This window comes from Scomber scombrus, chromosome 11 (assembly GCF_963691925.1).
Source record: "Scomber scombrus chromosome 11, fScoSco1.1, whole genome shotgun sequence".
Lineage (NCBI taxonomy): Eukaryota > Metazoa > Chordata > Actinopteri > Scombriformes > Scombridae > Scomber > Scomber scombrus.
Window position 1 is genome coordinate 3,394,402 of NC_084980.1, and position 27,643 is coordinate 3,422,044.

General features: G+C 38.5%; 1 protein-coding gene across 1 annotated transcript; it reads left to right on the plus strand.

Annotated features, from left to right (window-relative positions):
• The first annotated feature begins 5,161 nt into the window (after positions 1-5,161).
• Positions 5,162-13,284, plus strand: LOC133990726 (putative ferric-chelate reductase 1). Its single transcript, XM_062429125.1, has 16 exons — positions 5,162-5,366; positions 5,598-5,740; positions 5,868-5,962; positions 6,908-7,055; positions 7,195-7,314; positions 8,077-8,148; positions 8,571-8,669; positions 9,331-9,481; positions 10,327-10,440; positions 10,540-10,655; positions 10,754-10,840; positions 11,476-11,573; positions 12,463-12,521; positions 12,622-12,765; positions 12,887-12,945; positions 13,192-13,284. Exons 1-16 carry the CDS (start codon positions 5,162-5,164, stop codon positions 13,282-13,284), a joined length of 1,803 nt encoding a protein of 600 aa, XP_062285109.1.
• Positions 13,285-27,643: the final 14,359 nt, after the last annotated feature.

The following is a 27,643-nucleotide window of genomic DNA, read 5'->3' on the forward strand; positions in this document are numbered from 1 at the left end:
CAAAACTGCAATCTAATAGTAAAGGCTTTTCCTTTTGTTGGACTGAATGAGTTTAAAGATTGACATTTTGTTATAATCTGTCATGTTTACATCAATAAATGGTTCTACAAAATGATTGGGTATTGCTGCCAAAATGCTTACGAAGAGCATTCAATTGCATAATCTGAGTTGCTTTACCAAAACCATGCACACATGCTGCACACATAAACAGGCAGGGGGGGGGGGGGGGTTACATAACCTGGCACTGCAGTGCAGTAGTTGGGCAGACAGAGAGCAGCATGCCACGCCTGTGCAGTAAGAGCTACATGAAACATAATGACAGGATTATGTCATCCACTGACATAGATAATGTAAATTTAAAAGGTAATCCAAAATCATCACAGATATATTGTGGAGTTCCTGTTGTCAGATTACTGAAGCAGATGATGAGTATGTAGCATTCACAGTAAAACAACATGTAGAATACTATTTGCATACTGTTTGCATGTATGTAATGGAACAACTCCAAGATAATAAAAATGAAATCAATACTGGTCAATTTAACACTGTTCCAGGGACGTTTAGAATAAAAAAGTATTTTTGCTCCACATCTAATTTTTTACTGTAAATATGAAATTGGCAGGTGCAATCCAAATGTTTTGTTTGACTCACATGTGTTGATGCACATCCTGTGTCTTTTTCCTATCCAAAACAAATATGATTATCTTGTATACTAACTGTCAAAATGTCACTATCAACATTAGTACAGAGTGTACTTTTCACAGTATGAGTATAGTGTATGGAATTGGAACACCTTGAATGCCTCCTCTGAACACTGTTTATTCTTCCTCATATTTGATGGATGTATCATGGATATAAATCCAATGGAGAATTTCTATTTGAGATTTTTTTGACTGATTATAGACTGTATACAATTTCTTTCTTTGTATCTTTTAATGTATTCTACTTCATTTCAACTTCATCTGTTGCATACCATACATGGTAGATTTTGTAAAAGAGTTAATAAAAAATACAAATAACAATATATAGAAAATATACTTTTAATACTCTCATGGTGAACTACATGCTCATCTTTTCTTTGATCTATTTCACTATTTGATTCCACTATAGCTTGTTGCACTTCACACACTGTAAAAGCTCTGTACATATATTACCGTGGCCAGATAGCAAAGAACTTCTCCCTCTCCTGTGTGAAGGATGTAATTATCTTTCTCTCACCCTGTGTGTGGTTTCTTGTCTCTCCTCTGTATATGTGAATGGTGTGATGTGACTCTCCCCTGTGTGCATGTGTAGTCTGTCCTCTCCCCAGGTCGCCATTGTGATGGAACTCATATGGCTCAGGTCCAATTGTATTTTTGGCAGTACCTGGAAGTTGTTTGGCTTGGTTGCTTTGTCATATTTTTCATATACATTATGAATTCATGCTGTATTTCTGTCATTTGTCTTTTTCATTCTATTCTGTACACACAACATCTCTCCATCCTGGTCAATAGATCCCTGCTCTGTTGCTATTGGTTTCTTCCATTTTCCCCCCATTTAAGGTTTTTTTTTTTTAGGGAGTTTTTCCTAATTCTAATCAAGGGTCTATAGATACAGGATGTTGTATTACTGTACAGACTGTAAAGCCCCCTGAGGCAAATTTGTGATTTGTGATGTTGAGCTTTACAAAAAAAATGACTTGACTTAACAGAAAACTAACAGTAATAAAAAATTGAACTATAAAACCTAGTAACAGTACAATTAAACAGTCCATTAAACTGAGTGACTTGACTGATACGTGGTCCAGGTGCGCTGACGTCAATATAAAACCAGCTGTAAACACAGGATGTGAGGTCCTGCAGTATCAGCAGCAAGCACATAATGGAAGGTCTTTATCTCACTACAGATTGATAAGTAACAAGCTGGTGTAAACTTATAGGATCACTGTAACTCTCCTTTATGTTGTTGCTTTGCAGCTATGAGAGAGGCAGGAAAGACAGAATCCTTCTCCAACTTTACAACAAGTTCTAAGGTAAAAATTGTCTTCATTTGTATCCATGCTATAGTGACCTAGCTCTGTGGATGGAAATGCCCGATTGGAAGCCACTATGGTTCAGACTTAAATATCTGTTTAACTAAAAATCTGTTTGACTGATTGCTGTGAAATTGTGCACAAACATTCATGGTTCATAGAGGATGAAACCCTCCAGACTTCTGAGGTCACCTGACCTTTCACCTAGAGCCTTATCAAAATTCCAACCTGCACCTTAGGCTGCTTTAGTTTATGACCAGATATCTGCAAAGAAGGTGCCATCAACAACAGCTGTAGCTAGTGTTTAGTGCTAATTAGCAAAACCATATTTTGCTTACTGGATTAATAGTCAGATTTTTTTTAAATATAGTTAATCAGCTTACTGTAGGTCAAATCTTCTCTATAATACAAATGATATGATGGTAAGGGGTTGTCACGGTGGTCCATATGCTAATAATACTGTATGTGTACCATGTTATCTGCAAAGCCCCCACATTTCAGGTCTACCTCCCTACTATACAACTTTAATTAATGGAATAGTTTAACATTTTTGGGAAAAATGTGTTCTTGCCAAATGAGAACATCAATGAAACTGTCATTATATATAAAGCATAGTTAGCTTAGCTTAGCATAGACTGGGAGCAGTGACACAGCTAGTTTGTCTCTGTCCAAAGATAAAAAATAAAATATACTTGCTAGCATATCTAAATTTGACTAATTAACATGTTATATTTGTTGTATTTGTAAAAAAAAAACTGAAGTGTAAAAATGACCATTTGTGGTTTTACATCATTTTAATGAGGAAGACAGGTTAAAACCATAGACTGTATATAAAATGGACGTAACATCCGTGACGTCACCCATTGGTTTGTGGACAGCTGCTTGGAAGCGAATAGTATCGGATCTGACCAGCGCCATCTTGAAAATTTCAGGTGCATGCTGGGTAAAAAACCCACAGATTTTACTTATATGGGCATCAGGAGGAGCATGAGGCACCCTCCTGAACCTGTGAACCAATCAACCTGTCAATCACAACGTAGCCACGCCCTAATGCATACCCTGCTTTATCGTCAAATAAAAAATCAGGGAGGCCAACATTTCACAAATTAACATCATACTGCATTGAAGAAGGCTTTAAACTAGCGATTGAGACCATAAACACATTTTGAAAACGTTTACTGAGGGTATAAATCAAGTGAGAAGTTGGTGAATTCTCCATTGACTTGTATAGAGACGGAAGTCCTTTTGACACCAAAACGATCTCCCCCTGGTGGCCTTTTGATAGAATGCAAGTTACTTCCGCGTTCGCATCATTTCAGAGGACCCAAACTCCCCACCTGGTTAAAACGGACCAACAAGTTAGTTTCTTATCAATCTATATGACTCCATTTATATACCTGTTTGTTTGTTTTTGATAAATCAGTGTGAAAACATGAGTGATACGAAGCAGTGAAGTATTATTGTCTCGCTTTGTTCCAAAATGAACAGAACTACAGGCTACAGTGGATCTCATTTTCAACGAAGTCCATGCACCAACACTAATTTTACAATGTTGGAATGATGTTAACAGCCTATAAACTATATATTTTCATTCTTTCAAATATGTTCTATAGATCCACAGAATATGTACAGTATATACATGTATATAAGTTGTGGTAAGATCATAAAAACTGACCTGCCTCAGACTCAGTCATATCAGTATGTCATGTTCCAATAGTCCATTCATACGGTTGTAAAATCTGCTGCAGTATTACCTTCTGATCCACTTTGAAACACACACACACACACACACACACACACACACACACACACACACACACACACACACACACACACACACACACACACACAGGTTACTGGAAGTGACATTGCACTCAAACATATCTATAGTCACATTGGGAAATGACTCCACAGAGTTGAGGCACGGTTTCCTTCTTCTGCAGCTGAGTGGTGAGTCCAACAACTGTATCCATTCACAGTGTGTTAAAAGCTGAACTGATGAACCTGTTCTCTGTTTAGATATCAAACTGACTGAATTCAAAGCTATTTAATGCGGTCATATACGTGTCACACCATATAGGTGACTTTTCAAACACAGCTGTTATTAGTAATGTTCATCATGGCTGCATTCCATTCATGTGTGTGAGTTCACTGAGGACATTTTGAAGTGACAGTAGGAGAAACACAGGACTGAATGACTGCATGATGGCTCAGTTCCATTTGGCGGCTTCAGTTTCAGGGTCCTGGTGTTTGGTCAGCTGGTTCACTGTCACACTGTCATGACACAGAGGGACACTTGAGTAGAACAGAGCCATTGTTCATGTTATTAATAACAGCTGTGCTTTTCTTAATCTTATCATCACGAGTCCAACAGGCTAGTTGTTTATTATGGTTTAATGGGACATCTAAATAGAATAGAGGCATGCTTGTGTTTTTCCTGCTATGATACCACCGTGACTATACTTACTGATCCTCATCTCTGCTGGAGGCTAGCGGCTTGTCGCTAAAGTAGTCGCTACCTGCATAACACATTTTTACAGTTGAGTGAATCTGGTTGAGTTGCATTGTTGGTCTCAGGTTTTTATACCTTTTTAACTCCCACATACTGTTCATATTCTGACTCATAATTAGTCTCTACATCAATACACATTGATAAATTCCCCATCAGTCATTAATTAATGTTTGATTCATCTTAGGGGGAAAAGGTCATTCACAATCACTATTTTATGATCCAGGAGAACATTTTATAGAATATGATGAATATAAGTTGTTTGAATGCTGATTTTTGAGGTTTTTTTTTTTAATAAACAGGTCAAACGTTTACATTTTCATGTATAAAAATGTATATACATTTTATTTCAATTTTCTGTATACTCTGGGTCACATTTAGAGAAAAGTGTTGCTAAAGAAATGTGTATAGAGGTTTTTTACTGCTCTCAAATGTAAAAATGGGTCAAATTTGATCCTGAACAGTATATAAGGATTAAAAACTGTCCATTGTCAGTAGAGCTCAGCAGGCAGCATCAAACTAAACTTACAGCTGGAGTAGGAACCCATGTAGAATATATTCTGTACATGGGGGAATGAGTGATTTCTTTTCCATTTTATGCTTTGTGGACACACTGTAGCAGCTGATGCTTTATCCTGTAGATGTCTCCGGCGGGGCATTGTTGCTTCCTCTTCCTCTTTGTCACCGTGTGTTACTGGGTGCCAGCACGCTGCTATTCAGATGGCAAAGTCACCAAAGTGTGCGGCAGCATGGATGCCCACCATGGTGTCCCCGGTCAGACGAGCCCCAGTCCCTACAGGGTGACGACTAACACCACTGTGTTCAAACCCGGAGATTACATCCAAGGTAATTCATAACTGTGATTGAGTCATTCTGCAAGCATGCACCATCATGAACCCAGCGCTGTCATAAAGCCTCAAACGTGAAAGTAAGAAGTAGAATTACTCCTATTAGCAGTTCACGTCTCAGAAATAAAGAAGCCAGTGAGCAAATTTAAATAATTATGGTTGTATATTCCTGAATAACAAGTTTAGTAAGTTAATAATGTCGTGATAATGTTTGAAACACCATTTCCAGTCATCGTGACCGGATCAACATATTTCGAGGGCTTCTTCCTTCAGGCCAGAGATGCAACCAATCAGAGCTCAGTATCCACCGTTGGCACCTTCACCCTGACTGATAACATCCATACACAGCTGCTCACCTGTAGTAAGCACCAGGTATACATATGAACACGTGCACATATACATATAGAGTAGAGTGTTTGTACAGGTGCAACTACAACATTTAATGCTGGCTTCATATAGTATATAAAATGTGTGTGTGTGTGTGTGTGTGTGTATCCAGGGTTCAGCGGTGAGTCATACGAGCGATCACAGACAAACAAAGGTTACTGTCATCTGGAAAGCTCCTGAAGATGCTCCCAGTGAGGTTCAGTTCTTGTGAGTGAATATAAAGCATAACACATTTATCATTTTGAAGCTATTTAAAGCTAGAGTGTATACTCCTGTCACCGTGGCTACAACTGACAATTCAACGATAGCGGTTAATGCTAAAACTAAGTTCGAATACTTAGAATAATGTGTTAATTTCTCCATAAGAAGGTACACATCCTGCCTTATGCAAAGTGTCCACATAAAGTTTAATGTAACACAATGGCATCTAACATGTTTTACCTTCTGTATGATGCATATGAGCCAAGACCTTTGGTAAAGTCAGTGGAGTGTCAGCACTTCACATGTACTCTATGTGTCAAGAATGAGCTCAGCAAATATCATGGCAATCAAGACACCCACATTCTCAATTATTGTTTGATTTAGTAGGAAAAGTGCAAAAAGCGGATATTAACTCAAGTAAGCGCTTGTATAAACCCACCAATAGCCCACCTAGCTCTACACCTACACACAGTCATTAAGTGTAAAAATACATTTAAAGGTGAGGTTTTATCAGTGTGAGTTAGTCATATCAAGTGATATCTGACACATTTACTGTCTTTTTACCATCAAATTCCCTCTTAGTGTTTCCCTGTTGAGCTGTGGTGGAAGTATAGTAACAAAAAGAGGAACTTTGCCATTAAAAACACTGTAATGTTGAAACATAGAAGACTTGATTTGACTCATTTGGATGACTGAAGCTTCATATTAGCTTCAGATCAACTTTTAAATACATATTTTAGAGAATGAGAATTTGTTGACTGTTGTTATGAGACAGACTTAACAAATTGTGAACCCGTCCTTTAACCTAAGTTGTTTCACCTGTTTTGAAAAGTGAGTTTAAGCTTATTTGAAGATCATTTTATATGTCATTACACGTTCAGATGTTTACTTTTTGAATCCTGGACTGCTAACAGTGCGTGTGGATTTTTTATTGTTTGGTATATTTTCCAGTGTAACTATGGTTGAACACTACCATCTATTCTGGGTGAAGCAGCGAGGACCGGTCATCTCCCAGCATGGTGTCACTCCTCACCCAACTCAGCCCACCACTACAACCACTAAAAGACCAACAACCACACCCTCTGTCCTGCCTGGACCTGTGAGTGTTATGACATTTGGCTGCAACTGCTGCTGACACAGATTCCCTGTCTGAACATGCAGTAATCAATACACTTTCATTTAAAGACCAGTGTCACATATTAAGACTAATAATTCCCTCCCTGAATGTATTCTTTTAGTTCACAGCTGATGGATGCGGCCAACAGAAATCCTGCCTCTTTGACCCTCCAGGCTGTGATCCAGAAGGAGATTCTCAGTGCTTCTTTCTGTCCATGACTACAGAGGGAGCAGACAAAACGGTGTGACCTTTTATTATTTCATTTCCTGGCAAAATTCATACAATTAAAGGTGCAATATGTAGAATTTTAACATCAATATTCACTTGCCTTCACTGCCACTGACTCAATATATAGCACCTTAAAGCGCCTTGTATAACTGGCAGTTATTTTCTATTTGTTTGTCTACTCATCTATATACCTCTTTTTTATTTATCGCTCCTATTTCTCTTCTGATTTCTCTTCACTTCATTTTCAATACTAATACTTAAACATGTATGTCAAATACATGCCTGAGTCTTTTGTCTGTCTGTATATGGGTTTTTTTTGCTATGATTTGTTCTGTGACAATTAAAAAATAAACAACTGAAAAAAAAAAAAAAACAACATCAATATTCAACATCAATCTACATAAATTGAGACATTCAATTTTAGGGTACATTTTCAAGGCATCATAGGCATCTCTGTTTATAGTTTTATTATGTTTTGATTTTTTTTGACCACATTTTTTTCTAAGTTTAAAAAAGAACTTTCACACTCATTTCACTTTCATTCTGCTTTTATTAAATATCCTTCTATACGTCACCATTTGTTGCGTAGCAGCTATCAAACACAGTCTCTCTTAGTTTAAACCATAGTTAGACAAATGCAGAATACACATGTCAAATATTTACCAAAATAATGAATATTGACTGGACTAACTGGAATCTTTGGAATAACTAAATAATATAAGAGGTTACGCTGCAGACTGAAATACAGTTGTGTCTTCATTATTTTTCTCTGCAGTCTGTGATGTTTGAGCTGAGTGGACCAGCGGAAGGATACCTTGCCTTTGCACTGTCCTGGGACACATGGATGGTAAGTTAGTCCTTCAAGTGAAACACAACAAACCCCATCGCATAAAATCGTATAATGACCGAACTGATGTTAAATAAAATGACAGAAAATAGAGCAAAGTGGCACACAAGAACATGAGGCATCACTTATTGATTAGATGTTTAAAATGAGTATGTATATTAATAATAATATTGATCAAAACCCAATTTATCAGTACTGTAAAACACATTCTATACATTCAAACACAGTCCCTAGTGTTCTGCATGTACTTCATTTAACATCCTGCACCTGAATATGAAAGGCTATATGCATTCTGTGTGTGTGTGTGTGTGTGTGTGTGTGTGTGTGTGTGTGTGTGTGTGTGTGTGTGTGTGTGTGTGTGTGTGTGTGTGTGTGTGTGTGTGTGTGTGTGTGTGCGTGTGTGTGTGCGTGTGTGCGTGCAGGGTAATGATGATGTGTACATGTGTGTAAAAGATGGGAACAGAGTGTCAGTGACTGCTGCTTTCGTCAGTGGACGAACACACCCAGAGGACGAGTCACAGGTGAGAAAACACATCCAGAATAAATACAATCCGGTATGTAAACAGGAAGTACACAAGTATGAAATATTAGAAAAGAATTTGGGAGACAGCCTTTAAAAAAGCCTTTAACATTGTCTAAAACATACATGAAGCTGACGTTAGAGACCGTTATAAAACAGCATAAAAATGGCCAAGAAAAATATTCCGATTTTTAGTCAATCACTTTCAAATTTTTGATCACTTCCAAGAAACTTTATTTAATCTCAGACGCCTTCAACTATATGCAAAAGCTTTATTTTTTGCAAAAATATCATTCAAGTACCTGCTCAGACTTTGATCCATGCAGGTTTGATTTCTGACTCATTTTAGACTTATATTTTTCTTCTTGATATTTAGTTATATGCAATATAATAGATTTAAATGTCTCTTTGTTAGCATGCTTGCACTGTCTCTCTGTGCCCACTGTGTATATGTTGTACAGTCTAGATTTAAAAAATGATCTGCTCTTGCCTAAAAGTGAGCTTTCTCATGTTTTTTTTTTTTTTTTACACCTTTAAAGTGTAAAAAAGTTGTAAACAAAACTGTACTGTACTGTACTGTACTGTACTGTACTGTATAATCCTCTGACTAACTACACCTCATAATATACTGACACTTTTAATGTGTATTAATGTGTTTTCAGGCTGGTCTCTCCTGGGTGTCATGGCGACTGGCAGATGGAGTGATCCAGTGCAGTTTTAGTCGACCAGTCAAACTGTCCTATCAGGAACCAGAGCGCTATGATCTGGACCAAGAGTACTATCTGTTTCTAGCCAGCGGACAGGCTGTGTATGGTAGGAGATTAAACACACACATAAACACACATACCATCGGAGACATGGCTTATGTCCCAAATAACTGGTCCTTAGTCTGAAATGTGTCCCCAGAAGTAGCCTTTGACAGAGCACGCACGCGCGCGCACACACACACACACACACACACACACACACACACACACACACCCACACACACACACACACACACACACACACACGTGCCTCTTTATAAACACTGAACTCACTGACCCTGGTAGTCCTTCCTGTGCTTTAGAGGCCAAATAAAGTTCTTATCAAGCTGAGAGCTCACAGCTTTATTATGCCACATGATAGTTTGATCAGCATCAGCATCTTGGTTGGGTATCAGTTTTATGTGGACAAGAGGATGTCATTAACAGGAAATGTTCAGAACATAAAGTTTTGGTGATTAAGGGCTTTTTCTTACATCCTGGTTAATATTTAATTCGCGTTAGCAGATTATATGACTGCCTGACACGAATGAAGTCCCACTTAATACTTCCTTTCAGTGTCACTTTACTCTAAAGAGAATAAATAAACATGTTTCAATGGCAGCGGGGATTTAAACATTATTTGAACCGCTGTGTGTTTCATATCTAATGCACATTAGTGTGTAATGGATAAGGATTTGTCTGTACTGCCAGAGGGAGTGTCAACTTGCTGTAGCTGTCTGCTTTATCTGAAGAAAATTCATAGAGTGACCTTTAAACGCTTACAGTGAAAATTCCCATGATGTACCGCTGGTCTTGAATGCACCAGCCATTTTTTCAGACATACTGTATGATAGCTGAAATTAAAACTGTGAAGAATTTAATAAGTTTTATCTTTGTTTTTTTCTCCACCAGGTAAAACAAAGAGGCATAGTCAGCAACCACTAATCTCCACCTACAAAAAACGTATCACAGGCCCACCTGAGGTTCTAGAAGGCTCCAGAGGACCAATCCTTCTGAAAATGCATGGTACTTTAAGCTCACATTTATACCTTTAAGTAAAAGGTTTGACTATTTACTTCACCACATTCAACAAGTAACTACTGAATTACCTCTCTATTTCAACAGGTGCACTGATGCTCATAGCCTGGATGTTAACGGGAAGTGTCGGAACCTTCATCGCCAGCTTCTATAAACCCGATTGGCCAAATCAGCTTCTGTTTGGCCAGAAGGTTTGGTTCCAGGTGGATATTATACACACACAAACACACACACAGAGAGACATATACACACACATAAAAACAATGATATACAAATATGTTGTGTGTGTGTGTGTGTGTAGGTTCATCGAATCCTGATGACGTTAACTGTGGTTCTGACCGTTGTGGCCTTTACCCTCCCATTTTTCTACAGGAAGGGCTGGAGCGAGGTACAGTATCCACTCACATCAATCAATCTACCCACAGTGTGCTAGTCAGATTTTATGTCCCAGACTAGCTCAGATTTGATTAAATACGATTTCCAATTATTACATATCAAGCTATAAAACCTCTATACCACATGTTAAAATGATCAGTATTTCCATATTCAGAGATTCTGAATTACATGAAGTGGGTGACGGAGGAATTTGTGATTTTAAGGAGTTTATTTTTTGTGTGTGTTTTAACAAGATAATTGAACTTTATCAGATATGTTATATATCTTAAAAGCATAAAGACTACTTCTTCCATCTGTGAGTATTCAAAGAGAAACAGTTAGGTGAAAGTAATGATACATGCATTGCAACATTCACACTTATACCAAACATTGTATTATTGCATCAAGTTTAAAATTTAAATTTAAGACATTATGGAACTCTCACAGACTATTTGTTACTGTCTTGCTGTAGTCACACATCACCAGCAGAGAGGGCTGTTGCATCAGTTATTTATTACTTCACAACTCATATGTGTGTGTGTGTGTGTGTGTGTGTGTGTGTGTGTGTGTGTGTGTGTGTGTGTGTGTGTGTGTGTGTGTGTGTGCGCGTGTGTGTGTGTGTGCGTGTGTGTGTGTGTGTGTGTGCAGCATGCAGGTGTCCATCCTTACTTAGGTTGTTGTGTCCTGGCGTTATCTCTGTTTCAACCAATCATGGCTGCATTCAGACCATCACCTGACTCTCACAGGTAAACACATTTACATTTCTATGCAGGGACAATTACAATATATATATATGTGTGTGTGTGTGTGTATTGAGTATGGTGGAAAGTGTCTAAGTATAAGTATGTGATGCTGATTTATACTTCCACTCCACTACATTTCAGAGGGAAATATTGTACTTTCTACTCCATTACATTTATTAGCTTTAGTTACTTTTCAGATGAAGATTTGACACAATGGATAATATAACAAGCTTTTAAAATACAACATACTGTTAAAGATGAAACCAGTGGTTTCTTACTAAAAGCAGTGTGTAGTCAGGCTCACATTTCAGATGTCTATGAGTTGTTAACAGCTCCACCAAATAATGATTTTTACCTCTAAACTTCTCACATGGTTTCATTTCAATAAATGTTCAAATGATCCAATATTTCAGCAAAAATCAAAGATTAGAGAAAAAGTCCAAAAACTGAAAACACATTTGTGTATCAGAACTTAGTTTTTTCTTCTTTCCTCTCCCATTAATCATCTCACCACCCCTCACATTTATCTGCTGACCCTTTGGAGGGGCCCCATCCCTAGGTTGGGAACTACATATGAAGAAGTAGTAGTAGTAGCAGTATAATAATATGTCAGCCAGAGGGACCAAACCACCATTTTTACTTCGAAGTACTTTAGGATTTCTTCATGCAAGACTAGAATTAGAAATGATCAACTGTGGCTCAGTCAAGGAGGGAGAATATTCTCTGGCCTGGTTTTTTAATGGTTCCAGTGAGTCCAGTATGAACAATAACTTTAACAGGGGATTTAGGTTTAATCTCACTGTTAATGTAACTATAGAGCTGTGTTTGTATATGAAGGATTGTCTGGCTGACTAACAGTATATTCATCTATTTGTATGATTTGTGTCTCCAGACGATACATCTTTAACTGGGCTCACTGGGGAGTTGGGGCTGTGACTGAGTTCATGGCAGGTGGGTTTGTTTCAATCAAATTTGATCTTCAGCAACACTTTGTAAGTACTTCCTAGATGTCTAATCCATTTTCTCTGGTTTCTACTGTATGTGACCACAGTGGTAGCCATGTTCTTCGGCGCGCGTCAATCATCGATGCTCCTCGCCCCGCCATGGGCAACGCACGTTCTGATCGGCTACGTCACCTGGCAGGCCTCGTTCAGGTTCCTTCTCCTGCTGCACAAGCATCTTAACATCAGAAAATGTAAAGTTCATTTTGCATTTTTGAGTTTTACGGGTAGACAAATTATGATGATACAATGCACCGTTGAGTGATGGCATGTGTACTTTTGTGCTATAATTAATGTTGTTTGTTTGACCAGTAGCATTTGGAGCAGCTGACCAAGAGGCCATTCTTACTAACACATCACAGCCCAGTCAATGGGTAAGTTTCTCAAACTCAATGCTATTTTTTCAGTCTTACTTCTCAGTTTTGATGTTCTGTTTTTACTTCTCTATCATGTGATGTCATGCGATATCACAGCAACATTCATATCATATTCTTTTAGACAATATTAAATCATCTACTAACATGTCATAGAGCTTTGGCTGCATTCCATTCATTCAGCATTACTAGTTCCACCTGTGCTTCTCAGAAATATCCTAACTTCTACCTTTCTTTCTGTTTCAGGAGGCCTTCATCAAGTCCATCATTTTTGCATCTTTCGCTTTGGGAAACTCTGGTCTCCTAACAGCCTTGCTGTCTTCTATCGCTGAAGTTTGACATTTAAATCGCAATAAATAGAAACACATTTAAAGACCAAAGCACCCTAGTAGCATCTCTTAAAGTTGAGTTTTGGTACAATCTGTGGTTTTGCCTTGACACCGTTGAGCCCTACAAACTACACGTTTTAACTAAAAGCAATGGAGGCCATAACTATAACTGTATCTATACCTACCAGTCCAGTATCAAGTTCAGCAGAGCCCGACCACAGCAAGAATGAATGATTTAAAGTTAAGTATTCAAACACACTGTAATTTACTTTGAAATAAATCTGTTTCACTTAACACTATATTATCTTGTGCATTTCTGGTTAAATGTTAGTATTCCATTTCTATTTCCAGTAACATTATTAATGTTTAATCGCATCACTTTATTGGCCCCCCATTTGAATAATTCATTAAAGCAAACCCTGATTCAGCAAAATGTGCTTTTTATGGTTTTTAATTTATTTTCAGGTTTGATACTCATTTACTGTCACCATGTATACTCAGTTCTAATTACTGTAATGAAGTGTTCAATAAGATCCAGACAGATACACCTAAAGCAAAACTTCTGACCGTTAGATATTAGACATGACTTTTTTAAATTGTATTTTTCTTCATTTACTTTGTAATCATAGAATTACAGAGCTGTGAAGAAGTACATGTGTTGCCTTTTTTTTGTAATTTAATATTGACAGTCTTGAATTGATCATGTGTCAAAAATCGAAAGTAACCGCTAGCAACAGTAAACTGCTGAAACAGCATGAGCATGTCCCTGCCCCAGTTTATGTGCCCTTTCAGATTTTCAATTCAAAAGTAGAACAAAGCCATTAAAGATACTGTAGGTATATACATAATTCAGAAGGTAACACAATGTAAGATGGAGAAACAGCTGTCTGCTCCTGGTTAAACATGTGTCAACCTGCAACTGAACTACCAGGCAGCATCACAATGAAGATACAATATGACACATACTTCTGTTAGTACACTGTGGACACTCTTTACTTAGCCTACTTGTGTGGTGCACAAATTTCCACAGGTTAGTGTTGACTCAAATCAAGACAATGCCGTTGCGCACTTACCGGAAATGACAATAAGCTACTGTTAGCATTTGCGCTAACATTTGCGGTACCAAATCATTACAGACTGTTAAATTAACCCAATGAACCCACTGATGGTTTATATGTAACAACAGTTTAGTGGTGCTTAGTGTAAAAAAAAACACATTTTATAATTTATATGTGTATAATGTGAAGATGTTCACTGTAGTTACAACGTGCTCTACTGCCCCCCCCCCATCTGCTACTTAGCCAAGATGGCGACCGTTGAAGGAGAAAAGTGTCCATAGTTCCACACTTTTTGACCATTTTGAGTGCACCATCCAAGTATAGTGCACTGCGTTCTCCCATACTTCTCAGTGTGAACGCACTTATGTACTCAAAATATTAAGTGTAAGTAGAGAAGTACAAGATTTGAGAAACAGCATAAGAGATTAGAGTTAAATTGGATTATTACAGAAATGAATCTAAATATCCAAAAATAACACACATCACAATCTGAAACCCCTCTGAGTTTTATTTTTCAATTCAATTCAATTTTTTTAATTTTTTCATAGTTTAAATGAATATTAAGGTATGATGTCAAACTTGTAGCTACATATCATCCATCATCTGTAAAAAAAAATAAAATAAAAATTTAAAAAAAGTTTACATTACATACATTATATTACATAGATTTCACAGTTGGATGATATTACATTACTTCATGTTATCACATTAACACTGAATTTAATGTGACGTCCCATTCAACATGCATATTTTCTGACATCAAAAACTTTTACATTAGCATTCTTCACATAAACATAATGTTTCGGCAATTATGTTTGTTAAAGTAATTCTTTTTTAGTTTAAATGACTCATACATTGAATGGATTTGAAGTGAGTTTTTCCATTTTGCCAGTCAGTGATGTTTTGCATTACTGACAGGCAGTAAAGAGAGGCAACTCATATCTAATTTCATTAACATGTCTCGGTAAAGCACTTAGAAGGCAGGGTTAGTTTTCATCCTCCTGCTCTTAAAATAAACAACAAATCCATAAGAGTGTTGTCATAAAGAGACTTTTCTTTATCACATTATGTGTTACAGTTGAATCTCAAACACATTAGACAGGGCCTAAAAATAGTGCTGTCAGTTCATCCATCCATCATCTCCACTTCCAACGGTCCAAGATATTACAAGCAAGCCATCCCAACAACTAATAATAAAATCTTTTGATTAAATTTGGTATGGACATTGATAGTGCCCAGAGGTTGTTGACCTACTGAAGTAGTAGTCAGCCAGTGTCAGGTCACAGTATCCTGCAGATACCAACACTTTGGACTGTGATTATGCTGAAAAGTAATGATCCATGAAAATGACTGTCAATATTCATGATCCCCAGAGGATAAATCCAGACGCCTCGAACTACATTTTCATTAATTTTCCAAACCGCTTATCCTCTTGAGGGTCGTGGAGGGGATTGGAGCCAATCCCAGCTGTCACTGGGCGAGAGGGAGGGAACACACTGGACAAGTCACCAATCCATCACACTGACATATAGTAGACAGACAACCATTCATACTCACATTCACGTAATTAACCTATTAACCTAACTTACATGTTTTTTGTCTGTGGGAGGAAGTCAGAGTATCCGAAGAGAACCCACACAGGTACAGGTACAGAGAGAACATACAAACTCCACACAGAAGGGCCCCAGCCAGCCGGCAGATTCGAACCCACAACCCTCTTACTATGAGACGACAGCGCTAACCAATGCACCAGCGTGCATTTTCCACTTTAATACTACAAACTTTTAATACCACAAACTACATTTTCCACTTTAATAAACACGTTCCACTTTGAAAACTCCATGATCTTTCCTCTCATGCCACTATCATCGAGCCAAAATTTGAACTTTGCACAAGGACATCTCACCATCTAAGCTGCAATTTGCTTTATAATTATTCGCTGGTTATTTATTTCATAACAAAGCTGGATTAACATCTAGGCAAAGTGCGCATCAGTCCTAGGGTTTATAACTCCGTGAGCCCGAAAAACTCCTGGGTTACTGTGTGTCAACTGGTTTATGCAAGCTTTATTGAAAATGTGCTTGGGGCCACTAATTCCACTAACCAGGAGACAGTTAGTATTGAAGCCTATTCTATTTCTTTTTTTAGATATTTGACATACAGTTCAACCTGCACAGTGATGTATGTATTGTTTGTTTTTTTGGCTCCAGGCTGATGTTGCCCTGTTGTTTGTATGGTTGCCTGATGAAAAAAAAACCAACCCTTGTACATTAGTATGACTCTCACATTTGTACATCGGTGTATTACATAACATTCTTACCCCCACACAACATCGCATGTAAATGATCATGACATCAGAAATAGGGGCGCAGCTTGGCTTTATTGCCTTATTGAAACTGTTACACACAACATTACAAAAAAAATGCAGATAGATGACAAGTGTGTGTAGGAGATTATGAAGTTGAGTTGGACGTCAGAAATGAATGAAAAAAAAACACTAATCCTCTGAAACGTTGGATAAGACGGTCGCGGATATGACAGATGTGCTTCAGTTTGTGTGTGTGTGTGTGTGTGTGTGTGTGTGTGTGTGTGTGTGTGTGTGTGTGTGTCAGAGAGAGAGAAAGAGAGAGAGGGAGAGAGAGCATTGTGTATGCTCTGTATCCTTCCTATAATAAGTGTGTCAGTGTGAGGCTGAACATGTGTGTGTCGCAAATGTCGCTAAAGCTGCTGTTTGCTGATTGGCTGCTGCCCACACACACTCAATATGCACCCCGCTGGCACTCTGAGATATGTGCATGAGAGAGAGGGAGAGGGAGAGAGAGAGAGAGAGAGAGAGAGAGAGAGAGAGAGAGAGAGAGAGAGAGAGAGTGGGGGATATAAAGAGGAAAAGAGAGATCAATAGGGAGAAGAGAGAGACACACAGAAACATAGAATTTCTTTCGTTTATAGCAGTGTAACCAGCTGACATCTCATCACTTCAACAGCTGGAACAGCAGGTAAGACTGCTTGTGTTTTCTATGCTGCTGCTTTCCTTGAAGTTTTCCTGAGGCCTACGAAACACACTACCGTCTATAATAGGAAGTTGTCAGATTCATGTGATTTTCAGTGTGATTTAAGAGATCCATCTATACGTGTCACAAATATAAAATATAGAGATCTTAGCTCATTCAGTGTTGATAATATGAATGAAACCTGTTGGGAAAAAATGACACAGCCAAATCTGATAATATTCTCATCCAGGTGTGTGATGTAATCACTGTGTGAATGTGAGAGCTGGGATTTTGTAAAATATGTCCTGTAGCTTTAAGACCGGGTCAAATAAGGATCAAATGATGGAAAGTATTTATTCAAAGTTTCTGCAGAATGTTGATATGGAGCTCAATTTTGTCTTTAGCTGGTGAAAATTCATATTCAGCATATACAGTATGGGTTTGTCTTTTTGCATTTTAAATCTAGAAAAAGAGCAGATCCATTTTTCTCTGACTTCTGACTCATGAAATACATTATGATGCTCTTCTCTTTTTTCAACATCCATAGTCAGGTTTTGTTTTCAGCCCTTCAGAATTAAGTCATACAGTAGCATCATTACACCTGATATGTGTGGATTTTTTGAGTGAGTTTGTTGAAAGTCTCTTTGGAGCATCTCTGACAACATTGACTGAAGTTATCACCTCAGAAAAATAAGCCACATTTGGTGGATAATCACAGTATTTGATCTTCAGTGTTTGCCAAAAGTTATTATGGGAAATGACTAATGAGGCCAAAGGAGAAAAATTTAAATTGATCCTAAATTATTAAAAGCACAGATCGTCAAGGGCTTTTGGTAGGTCTGTTTGGATTAGAAGAAAATTCTGTGTCATAATTCTGAAGCTGATTCATGAATCAACTTTACTATGATGGTAGAATTACTGAATGAAATCCCATTCATGCATCTTAACACACTGCACAGTTTTTACAATAAATAATACAAAGCTCCTTCAGCCTTGAAGACAGAAATGGAATTGCATTGAAAATCTGCTATAGTTGTTTTTTCATTGCAGTATTTGTATCTGCAATATTGTACAATGCTCCACCATTGTAACACCTACAACATGTAAAAAAAAAAAAAAAAAAAAAATCTATTTAGCTGATTGACTTTTTGCTTGACCCAAGTGGTGAGTTCATGCATTATTGTTTATTGTTGATCTGTGAGTGTGGAGTACAGGACACACTGCTGATGTTCACACTGAGTAAGAGGAAGAAGAAGCGTGTGTGTGTGTGTATGTGTGTATGTGTGTATGTGTGTGTATGTGTGTGTGACAGAGCTGCCGGCACAGTGTCATCTAGCTGTGACCTTGTCTATCATCTATTAGTTAAAGAGAAAAGCATGTAATGATTTACGCTGTTGGGAAAATCCACTGCACGCAATACAATCACAGTACGTCTATTTTAACATAATGCATGGAGCTGGGATTATATACCCATATATGACCGCCTGATTAAAAATAGGATCTGATCCATTTAGTATGGTCCACATCCGATATGATAAACAGATGAGTGGCAAATGCGATTAAAAAAACATGATTCTCCAAGTGTGTGGAGCATTACTGGAGAGATGAGCACCAACCTTTCAGAGGATATTCCCTGTTTTGGTGTTGTGATGATGGTGGTGGACAGCGCTGTCCAATATATATCGCTCCATATCCTTCCATGGGTGTGTATTGTGTTGAGATCTGGTGATGGAAGATGAGGGAAACAGCATATGATTCACATCATTCACATCACATCATTATGTTTCTATATTTATCTCAGATTAAAGAATATAAGTTAAAGGTACTCAAATGTAAATTCAAGGCCCTTGAGTAAAATTCTTCTGTAACTAGTTGGTTACCCCCCCCCCCCCCCCATACACACACACACACACACACACTGAATTCTATTTTCTATTTCTCTTCATTATAGTCAAACATGAAGAAGTTAACCTGGTTGCTGTATATAGTTTTTTGTCAAATAGTCTTTTTCTCCAGCAGATTTTGACATGTTAGAGCAGATAGCATTAATAATGGCCGCATTCCATTTAGATGTGGCAGTTCAGGGGCCATGCAGGCTAATGGACCCCTTTCAAAGATGCCATCAGCAATGGCATAGAGATAATTACACCTGTGCTTTTGTGTTAAAATGTCTTCTGGTATCCTTTCTATTACATTATGTTTCTCCATCTTTGACATACTGTAGTTCTTCTGATACATAAAACAAACACATCATGTATATATTAGAATAAGCATGCATTATTGAAATTCTAATCAAATATATAACACTTTTATCCAAACCGTGTACAGTGTTTCTGCTGCTCATTCAACCCATTCATGCTCACATTCACACACCGACAAGCAAGCAACCATGCAAAGTGCTGGAACAACCATCAGGAGCAATGTGAGGTTTTGGTTCATGGAACATCAAATAACGACCCATGTACCATGAAAAGGTACATCTAGCGGATGTGTGAATTATGACTCTTCTCTGTCAGGAACAGAGTGGACAAAGCATGTGACTTATACATCGAAGATTATCGCTTTCTTATTTCCTATACATTGTTAGGCCTCTCACAATAATGATCAACTTATCGCACAATAACGTAATTATCGACATCATGTCTTTATATGGACAGTTTTTGTGCTTAAAACTGTTGCCATTGCAGGAGAAAAACAGTCATATGATTCATTTCTGTGATGGTCATTTATCAGGAGTTTTGTTGATAAATCAGAAAATGTTCATATGTGTTTAACCTTTCAACAGCTTTTGACATCACACCTGCAGTGACATCACTGCCTTCCTTCAGACTGTCCTTCCTCCTTCCCTCCTTCTCTCTTTATTTCCTTCCTCTCTCTTTCCTCCTTTCCTTCTTTCTTGCCTCTATCCCCCTTTCTTCCTTCCTTCCTCCCTCCCTACTTCTTTCCTTTCCTTTCCCCCTTCCTTCTTTCTTTCCTCCCTCCCTCCTTCTCTCTTTCTTTCCTCCCCACTACCTTCCTCCCTTCCTTCTTTCCTCTGTCCTTCCCTACTTCCTTTCCTTCCTCCTTCCTTCCATACCTCTTTCCTTCCTCCCTCCTTTTCTTCCTTCTTCCTTTCTCCCTCCCTCCTTTCCTTCCTTCATCCTCCCTTCCTTCTTCCTCCCTTCCATCCTTCCTTCCTCCCTCCCTTCCCTCCTTTCTTCCTCCCTCCTTTCCTTCCTTCTTCATCCCTTCCATCCTTCCTTCCTCCCTCCCTTCCCTCCTTTCTTCCTTCCTTCTTCCTCCCTTCCTACCTTGACTTAAGGACAACAGGAGGGTTAAGAGCAGAGTGACACAAGTGTTGTAATTAAAGAGATTGTAAGGTACGGTCTCTTATGGGAATTTCTGATCTATTGTAGCACCATGGAGAAGTTATTTGAAGTTGAAGTGGGTTCTCATTTTTTTTTGTTATATACATTGATGTACAAGCACATGCATGCTGATGACACAATACACTATTCAGCCAGTGGTTTCATACTAGAAGATGAATACTTCAAGCTGTAAACAACAACAACAACAACAACGGCTTTGCAAATGTTTTACGGGGAGGGAAATGCATCCAACACTTTTCTATTCATTATGTAATATAAAGTAAAACATTGAGACGGACATGAAGGACGACTGGGATATTTGGTCCTGATCCTGACTTAGCCTGTCGTCTGGTAGAGGATTTAGACTTTTTTTTATACACACCAATTAGAATGTGCCCCCATAATTACACCATGCACTGTAATCTATAGCAATACTTGCATATAGAAAATTACAGTTCGAATCAGTTCCGGTCTATACTGCATGTAATAACAGTCCCAGTAGATTACATCATGGTTTTTTATTTACTTTAAAGAGTTAAGAGCAGATTGTCGCCAGATTAAAGCCCAAGTCATTACATCAACAGTCTAGTTTGGTGGCAGTTCAATAATGATTTTGTATCTGAAGGTCAAATCTGGGGTTTTGCTTCCCATAGTGACGGCAAAGCCACCGCTCAGCTCTCTTATTTCTTTCTCTGTCTGTCTGTCTTCTTGTTCATCTGTCTGTCTCCATCAGTCACCCTAAGCTGCAGTCCTCATCCAGGGTGGCTGGCACCCAGCAGAGGCCTTTGTCGTGTGTGTGTGTGTGTGTCTGTGTGTGTGTGTGCGTGTGTGTGTGTGTGTGTGTGTGTGTTTGGTCTGTACAACCAGATGTGATGTGTTGCGCAGACAGTGGGTCCTGTCCTTAACTCACCTCCATCACTTTGTCCGTCTCTCTGTCCTTCTCACCAAAAAGCAAACACACACACACACACACACACACAAACACGCAAACACACAGATGACATAACAGTCTGTCAGTCAATGTTAAAGGTCAAAAATCAACTCGAGCAGGTTCTGTTCACTTCATCTGTCATTTCTCCTGGAACTGTAACAATGGCAACAAGGGCCGATACAGATATTATAAAGTAAAAAAAATACTGATATTCCGATAATTCAATATAAATCGGCCGATAATTGTATAAATGTATCACTTGTGATAAAGATATGTAATGGAGGCATGATATTTTACAGTTTAACACAGTGCAGTGAAAGATAACATTTCACTGGGAATTTAATATTTATAAATTCCTATAAATAATAAAACACATACAATGTATGTAGAAATATTAAGCTTGAATTGAAAAATAAAAGGATCAAATATAAATAAAATGCTGCCATAAAAATCTTGCATTTTGGACAACATATATGCCAATACTGATATATCTGCGATAGGCCAATTTCGGCCGATAATATCAGCTAACCTATATATTGGTCTGGCTCTCATTTTGATATATTTTCATTTAATACAGTAGTACTACTGGTAGTATATACTGCAACAGCTGAGAAGCAACATTACATCACAATTAACACAAAGATCAGATTAAAACCTTTTCTGATTTTACATATGGATCAGAGACATGGACACTGATGGAGGAAGCAAAAAGAAGGATGAATGCATTTGAGATATGGTGAATGCTCGAGATCAGCTGGAAAAGTTTTGGAAAGGAGGATCGGAGGGGGAGAAGGACCGGGAAGACATAATGTAGCTTAAAGACATAAAAGAAAGAAATTATGAGCAACTTAAGAGAAAGGCTGAGAACAGAAACAGTTGGAGGACCATACATTATTGATTGATAGGAGCAAAGGGAGGTGCTGTTGTAAGGAAGGAGGTAGGTGTAGAGAGGGTGGAGAGAGAGGTAGAGAGGGGGTGAATATTAGATGGAAAATCTAGAATTTATAACTTTGGTCTGATGCAGCAATAAATCAATGGTTTTTCCTGCAACCTGCTAGCTGTTTGTTCACTCCAGCCCAACTAAATCAATGACTAATTCACATAAATGTATCAGACATGTGCAGTTTGAAATGTGAATTGATCTATCACCAGTGCAGGATATGTGAAAAAAAGAGAGAGTGGGGGATCAAAATGGAAAATAAAATGGAAGTTGGATAAATATAGAAAAGACTGGAGGCATTTTGACATAATTTTAAATGCATTCTTTATTTGGATTGTTAAGCCTCTTTGTTAGACACAAGCCCTGAACACTCAACAAGTGTCAAACTCAACAAAGGAAAAAAACTGTAAAGCAGATTTAACACTTAACTACATGATTCATTTTGTTTTGTACTACATTGTAAAACACAGAAATGGTGCTATACTCTGAGACTATTTGCCAGACGCCCACATTGATTTGCTGTTCAGACCATGGCACATCATAGGCTATGAGCAAAACAGCTCAAAAACTGACACATCAATACTAACTGAAAGCGTGCCAGCCGTACTTGGATAGATATGAACCTTTTCATGGTTTTAGATTCAGAAGATAGTGTTACTTGTTGTTTTTTTAAGGTTTGAAGCATCCAAACTGTGTGTCCACATGCCTCTATATTCTATCGGATGTCTGACTGCATTAGTGAGCAGGCAGCTAAATTTAAGTCAAGTGAATTGTGCTGATTGGCTGGAGAAAAAAATGTTAGTTGTAATAAATGTCTGCTCTTAGGATTACTTCATTATGTTGCATTCAAAATGAATCAAACTGTGATGTCACCGTATTGCATCCAATCAAAGCGTGAATTTAATGAATGATACATCCCTACAGGCCTAGCCTACTTGTTAGGATGGCTATAGCACAGCAGGAGTGGGATGATACAGAGAGAGAGACATGGAGAGAGAGAGAGAGAGAGAGGGGGGAGAGTATAGGGATGACAGAGAGAGAAAAGAGAGGAGATGAGAGAAAGAGGGGAGAAAGGAAAGGGATGACAGAGATACAGAGAGAGGAGAGAAAGAGGGGAGGAAGAGGAGAGGACAGGGGAGGAGAGGGATGACAAAGAGATACAAAAGAGAGAGAGAGAGAGAGAGAGAAAGAGAGAGAGAGGCAGAGATACAATAGGGAGGGAGGACGGGAGGGAGAGAGAGAGAGAGAGAGAGAGAGAGGGAGAGAGAAGCAGGGATACAGTAAAGAGAGAGAGAGAGAGACATAGAGAGATGTACAATAGTCTGCCAATACAGATTTGTCTCTTCTGCTCTAATTCATCGGCAACATAACAGCTCAGGTCGATATCCTTCCTCAATCTCCTCTCTCACTCTCTACCTCGCTCTACCACACACACACACACACACACACACACACACACACACACACACACACACACACACACACACACACACACACACACACACAGCCGCGCAGCAGCCGTCACTACATATATGCGTCCCTCCTCGCGCCAGCGAGTGGCCGCCTGGCTGCTCGCGCTGCCGTTGGGGAGAGGTGGAGAGGAATGCGCGCGCCGCGGCCGCCTGGAGATGATCTCGTTTTGGCTGCTGTGCTGGAAGCTGTTGGTAGGTAAACGAACCAATCAACGACACGCATCAACAACGTCTTTAAAATAAACAACAGCACTATTCCCGGGGGATGTACGGCCTCCTCCTCGTGAGCTGGAGATTTGGAGGACGTGTTTTGGCGGCCACTGTGTTGCCTATGCGCGAGGTCTACGCGCGAGGCTTTGGCTTAGCTCGAGCTACCATGAAAGCCCGGGTTTCTTGGCTTGTGTGTGCGCGCTTATCTGTCACGATTTTGGGGCTTTGCCCGTTTTTAGGATGCTGCCTTATATAACACAGTTGGCTCTGCGGTCCTCTGATAGAGTAGAATACTGCTGCAGAGGAGAATATTATCATTAGAATGTAACTTTATTAAATGATGATGGATAGAGTAGAACAGACTGCAACTGAGCACATAGTGGGCTATAGAGCATTCACTAGACTACAATAGTATAGAATAGAGACCTGCTGAATGTCTAGTGATGAATCATCATTTCTTCACTTTTTCCTCATCTTCCATTAAACACATTATGCTTAAAGCTGCTCTGTAATCCTCTCACCACTCACACACACATGCTGAGGTGTCTGATGAAATGATGCTGTCTCCAGCTGTTGATGTGGGGCAAACACAGGCTTGAGACTCAAAGTGAATTCATGTTTTCAGACAGTTTTTAAGAGGGGAGTATTCAAAAGACACAGCAGCCGGTTTCTTCTTGTTTGGATTTCAAAGGAACGTTTTGTGAGATGACAGAGGTTAGAGAGGTCCACCAATAATCCAAAAGGTCGCTGGTTCAAATCCAGGCAGGCAGTGATCGGGACGCTGGATTAAAGCTGAGAGCCGCTGCACAACTAATAACTCTTCAATCCTTCCCCATATGTTGGGTATACTAAGAATATGTGAATGCTGGCTGCGTTGAGAATACATTGATTGTATAAGCAACTATATACTTGATTAATTGATGTCCTCTGTTTATGTGGAAACCTGCATATGTATGTGTTATTTTTAGATGTCCTTCCCCCGCCTTCATAAGACTGTGATGCATGTTTGTAGCTGTACAATTAAAAGTGCAATATGTAAGAATTAGAAAGTCTCTCTCATTAATGACACTGCTGGTCGTTAAGTGAACTGCAGTCAGTTTTGTGTTCCGTTAGCGTGAGTGAGTAGTAGTGCTAACATTAGTCAGCTAAAACTGTAATATCACACTTTATTTGACATGCTTTTGCAGTAATGTCAGGTTCAAGTGTAAGCAGGCTCCATTTCTTAGTTAACGTTAGCTAGTGTTGCATCCTGTTAGCTTAGATTTTCCTTGCAAAATTGTCCCATGTCTTTAACATATCAGTCGACAGGCTGTCATAGACAAGAGAGAAAGTTGGGTATCGTTTTAATATTTATTAACATTCTGTTGATAATTTATTTAGTTTTCTGAGTGTTTTAAACTAAAATACATATTTTTTTAGAGATGCACCAATTGTGAAATTCTGGGCCGATACAAACACTGATTTTTAAAATAAGAATTTGGCTGATAACCAATATATACCAATTTATTTTTTTAAATTTATTTTTGATGATGTTATTATGTTTTGTTGCGATTTATTGCACAGGGAAACAAAGACATCATTGTAAAAAATAACTGAATTGTTTTAAAGTAATTCAGCCCATCATAACACTATCTGTGAATGAGCACAAATTCAAGAAATTAACTTTAATAAACTTTCTTTTTTCTTCTTGAAAAACAACTGCTTCAAAATTCCAACTATCTACTTAATAAGAAGAATTTTCTGTACTTCTATAGCAACTGTTGCTACTACTGTTTGAGTATGACTGTCCAACCACAAATAACCAGAACATCGGCCACTGACATCAGCATAGTGTATCCTATTTATCAACAGGCCAATGTTAATCAACAAGGGGAATATCGGTTGATACCGATATATGGCCGATATTGGTGCTTCCCCTATAATATTTACATATTGCACTTTTAAAATAACATTCAAAATCAGGTGGCACTGATGCTCAGAAAAGCTGAAGAATCATTGGCAGCAGAACTGCAATGCAGTTTTTTTAAAAGTGAGAATTAATAAAACAACCATTAGAATAAATCCTGCAATTCAAGGTTAAATGAGAGGGAGACAGATGTTGGCAGCTTTTAGGTCACAGCTGTTGCACAGTCTAGCATAACTAAATGAAATCTGAGCTAATGCTCATTGGGGCTATTTCTTCATTTGTTTCTAACTGGTAGTCCATGATGACCAGATGAACTAATCATGGACTGGGATCAGATTTGTTTTGACTGCACAGCGCTCCCAAAATCTCTATCCTGTCATCCTTCCATTCATCGTGTCATGAGAGAGATTTTAGAGTGATTTAAGGTTAGAGCAGCAAAACTGTCCAATGGGAACAGTCCCATGCTTGATTGTACATGCTGGATCACAATTATAACCAGAGCCAGTATTACTTACACCTGAGTTTTTCCTGCTCTGACAAGTCAAGATGTCTGCTATGAGAAACTCTGTTGGGATCAGTGTGACTTTTAGTTACTGCTGTTGGAACTTTGGTAATTTGGCAAAACAGAATGATGTCTGTGTCTTTTGAGATCAGTTTTTGCTGTGAGATTAAAGTCTGGAAAACACCCGATGTAAATGGATTGAGCCTGGCAGGCGTGTGTTGTAAGAGTCAGCAAGCTAAAGCAAGGTCAACATTTCATTTCCCATTCATTTTATCGAGGAAGGGAGCGAGACGCGTTCAATGCCAGGCATTAATCGACCCCGCCTTGTTCAGCGTACACTGAGTTCAGTCTCATTGAGCTTTTACATGTGAAATCCCAAGACTCACTGATGTCTATCCAGTTGAAGGGAGGGTGGTATTGACTGTTTGTATCCATATTTACATAACTGAATGATGAAATGAGCTGAAGAGTAAGACCATAAAGGCTGTCTCTGAAATCACTCCCGCTTAGCTTTTATAGTGCATTACATTTATGTAATTTTATCTTTTATTCTAATATCCTGATTCTCAGAAAAAAGTGTTCTATTTAGTGCCCACAACCATTTCTATAATGGAATGATATATTCTCATTGCATGTGTAGACCTTTTTGCTACCAATGATGATCATTCAGGATCTCAATATACTGGTCTGTATAGAGTAAACTATTGAATATATGTTATTTATGGAAAAGTGATTGAGGGGATGGATGTTTTATCAAAGTGCATAACTCTGGATGCTGTTGCTAGTCAGCTAGCCACCACCTGCAGCATATGTATACAGTTCTGCCCATGTTGTTTACTGAGTGCTAGAAAACATGCCTTGTTAATTGCGGTTTGACCAGGCAAAGTGTTAATGTTGACTCACTACCTATCAAAACTCCTTGACTGTCAGCAACTGTGCTTGGTGCTTGGTTGTTACTTCCAGCTTTGCTTCTACAGTATACTTTATTGTCTTCGTAGCGAAATTTGTCTTGG

Excerpts from the sequence above, each read along its gene's own strand:
- LOC133990726 (XM_062429125.1), top strand. The coding sequence starts at position 5,162 with ATGTCTCCGGCGGGGCATTGTTGCTTCCTCTTCCTCTTTGTCACCGTG. Across the intron at positions 7,056-7,194 it reads CCTCTGTCCTGCCTGGACCT|TTCACAGCTGATGGATGCGG; the intron begins GTGAGTGTTATG and ends GTATTCTTTTAG. Across the intron at positions 10,841-11,475 it reads ACAGGAAGGGCTGGAGCGAG|CATGCAGGTGTCCATCCTTA; the intron begins GTACAGTATCCA and ends GTGTGTGTGCAG.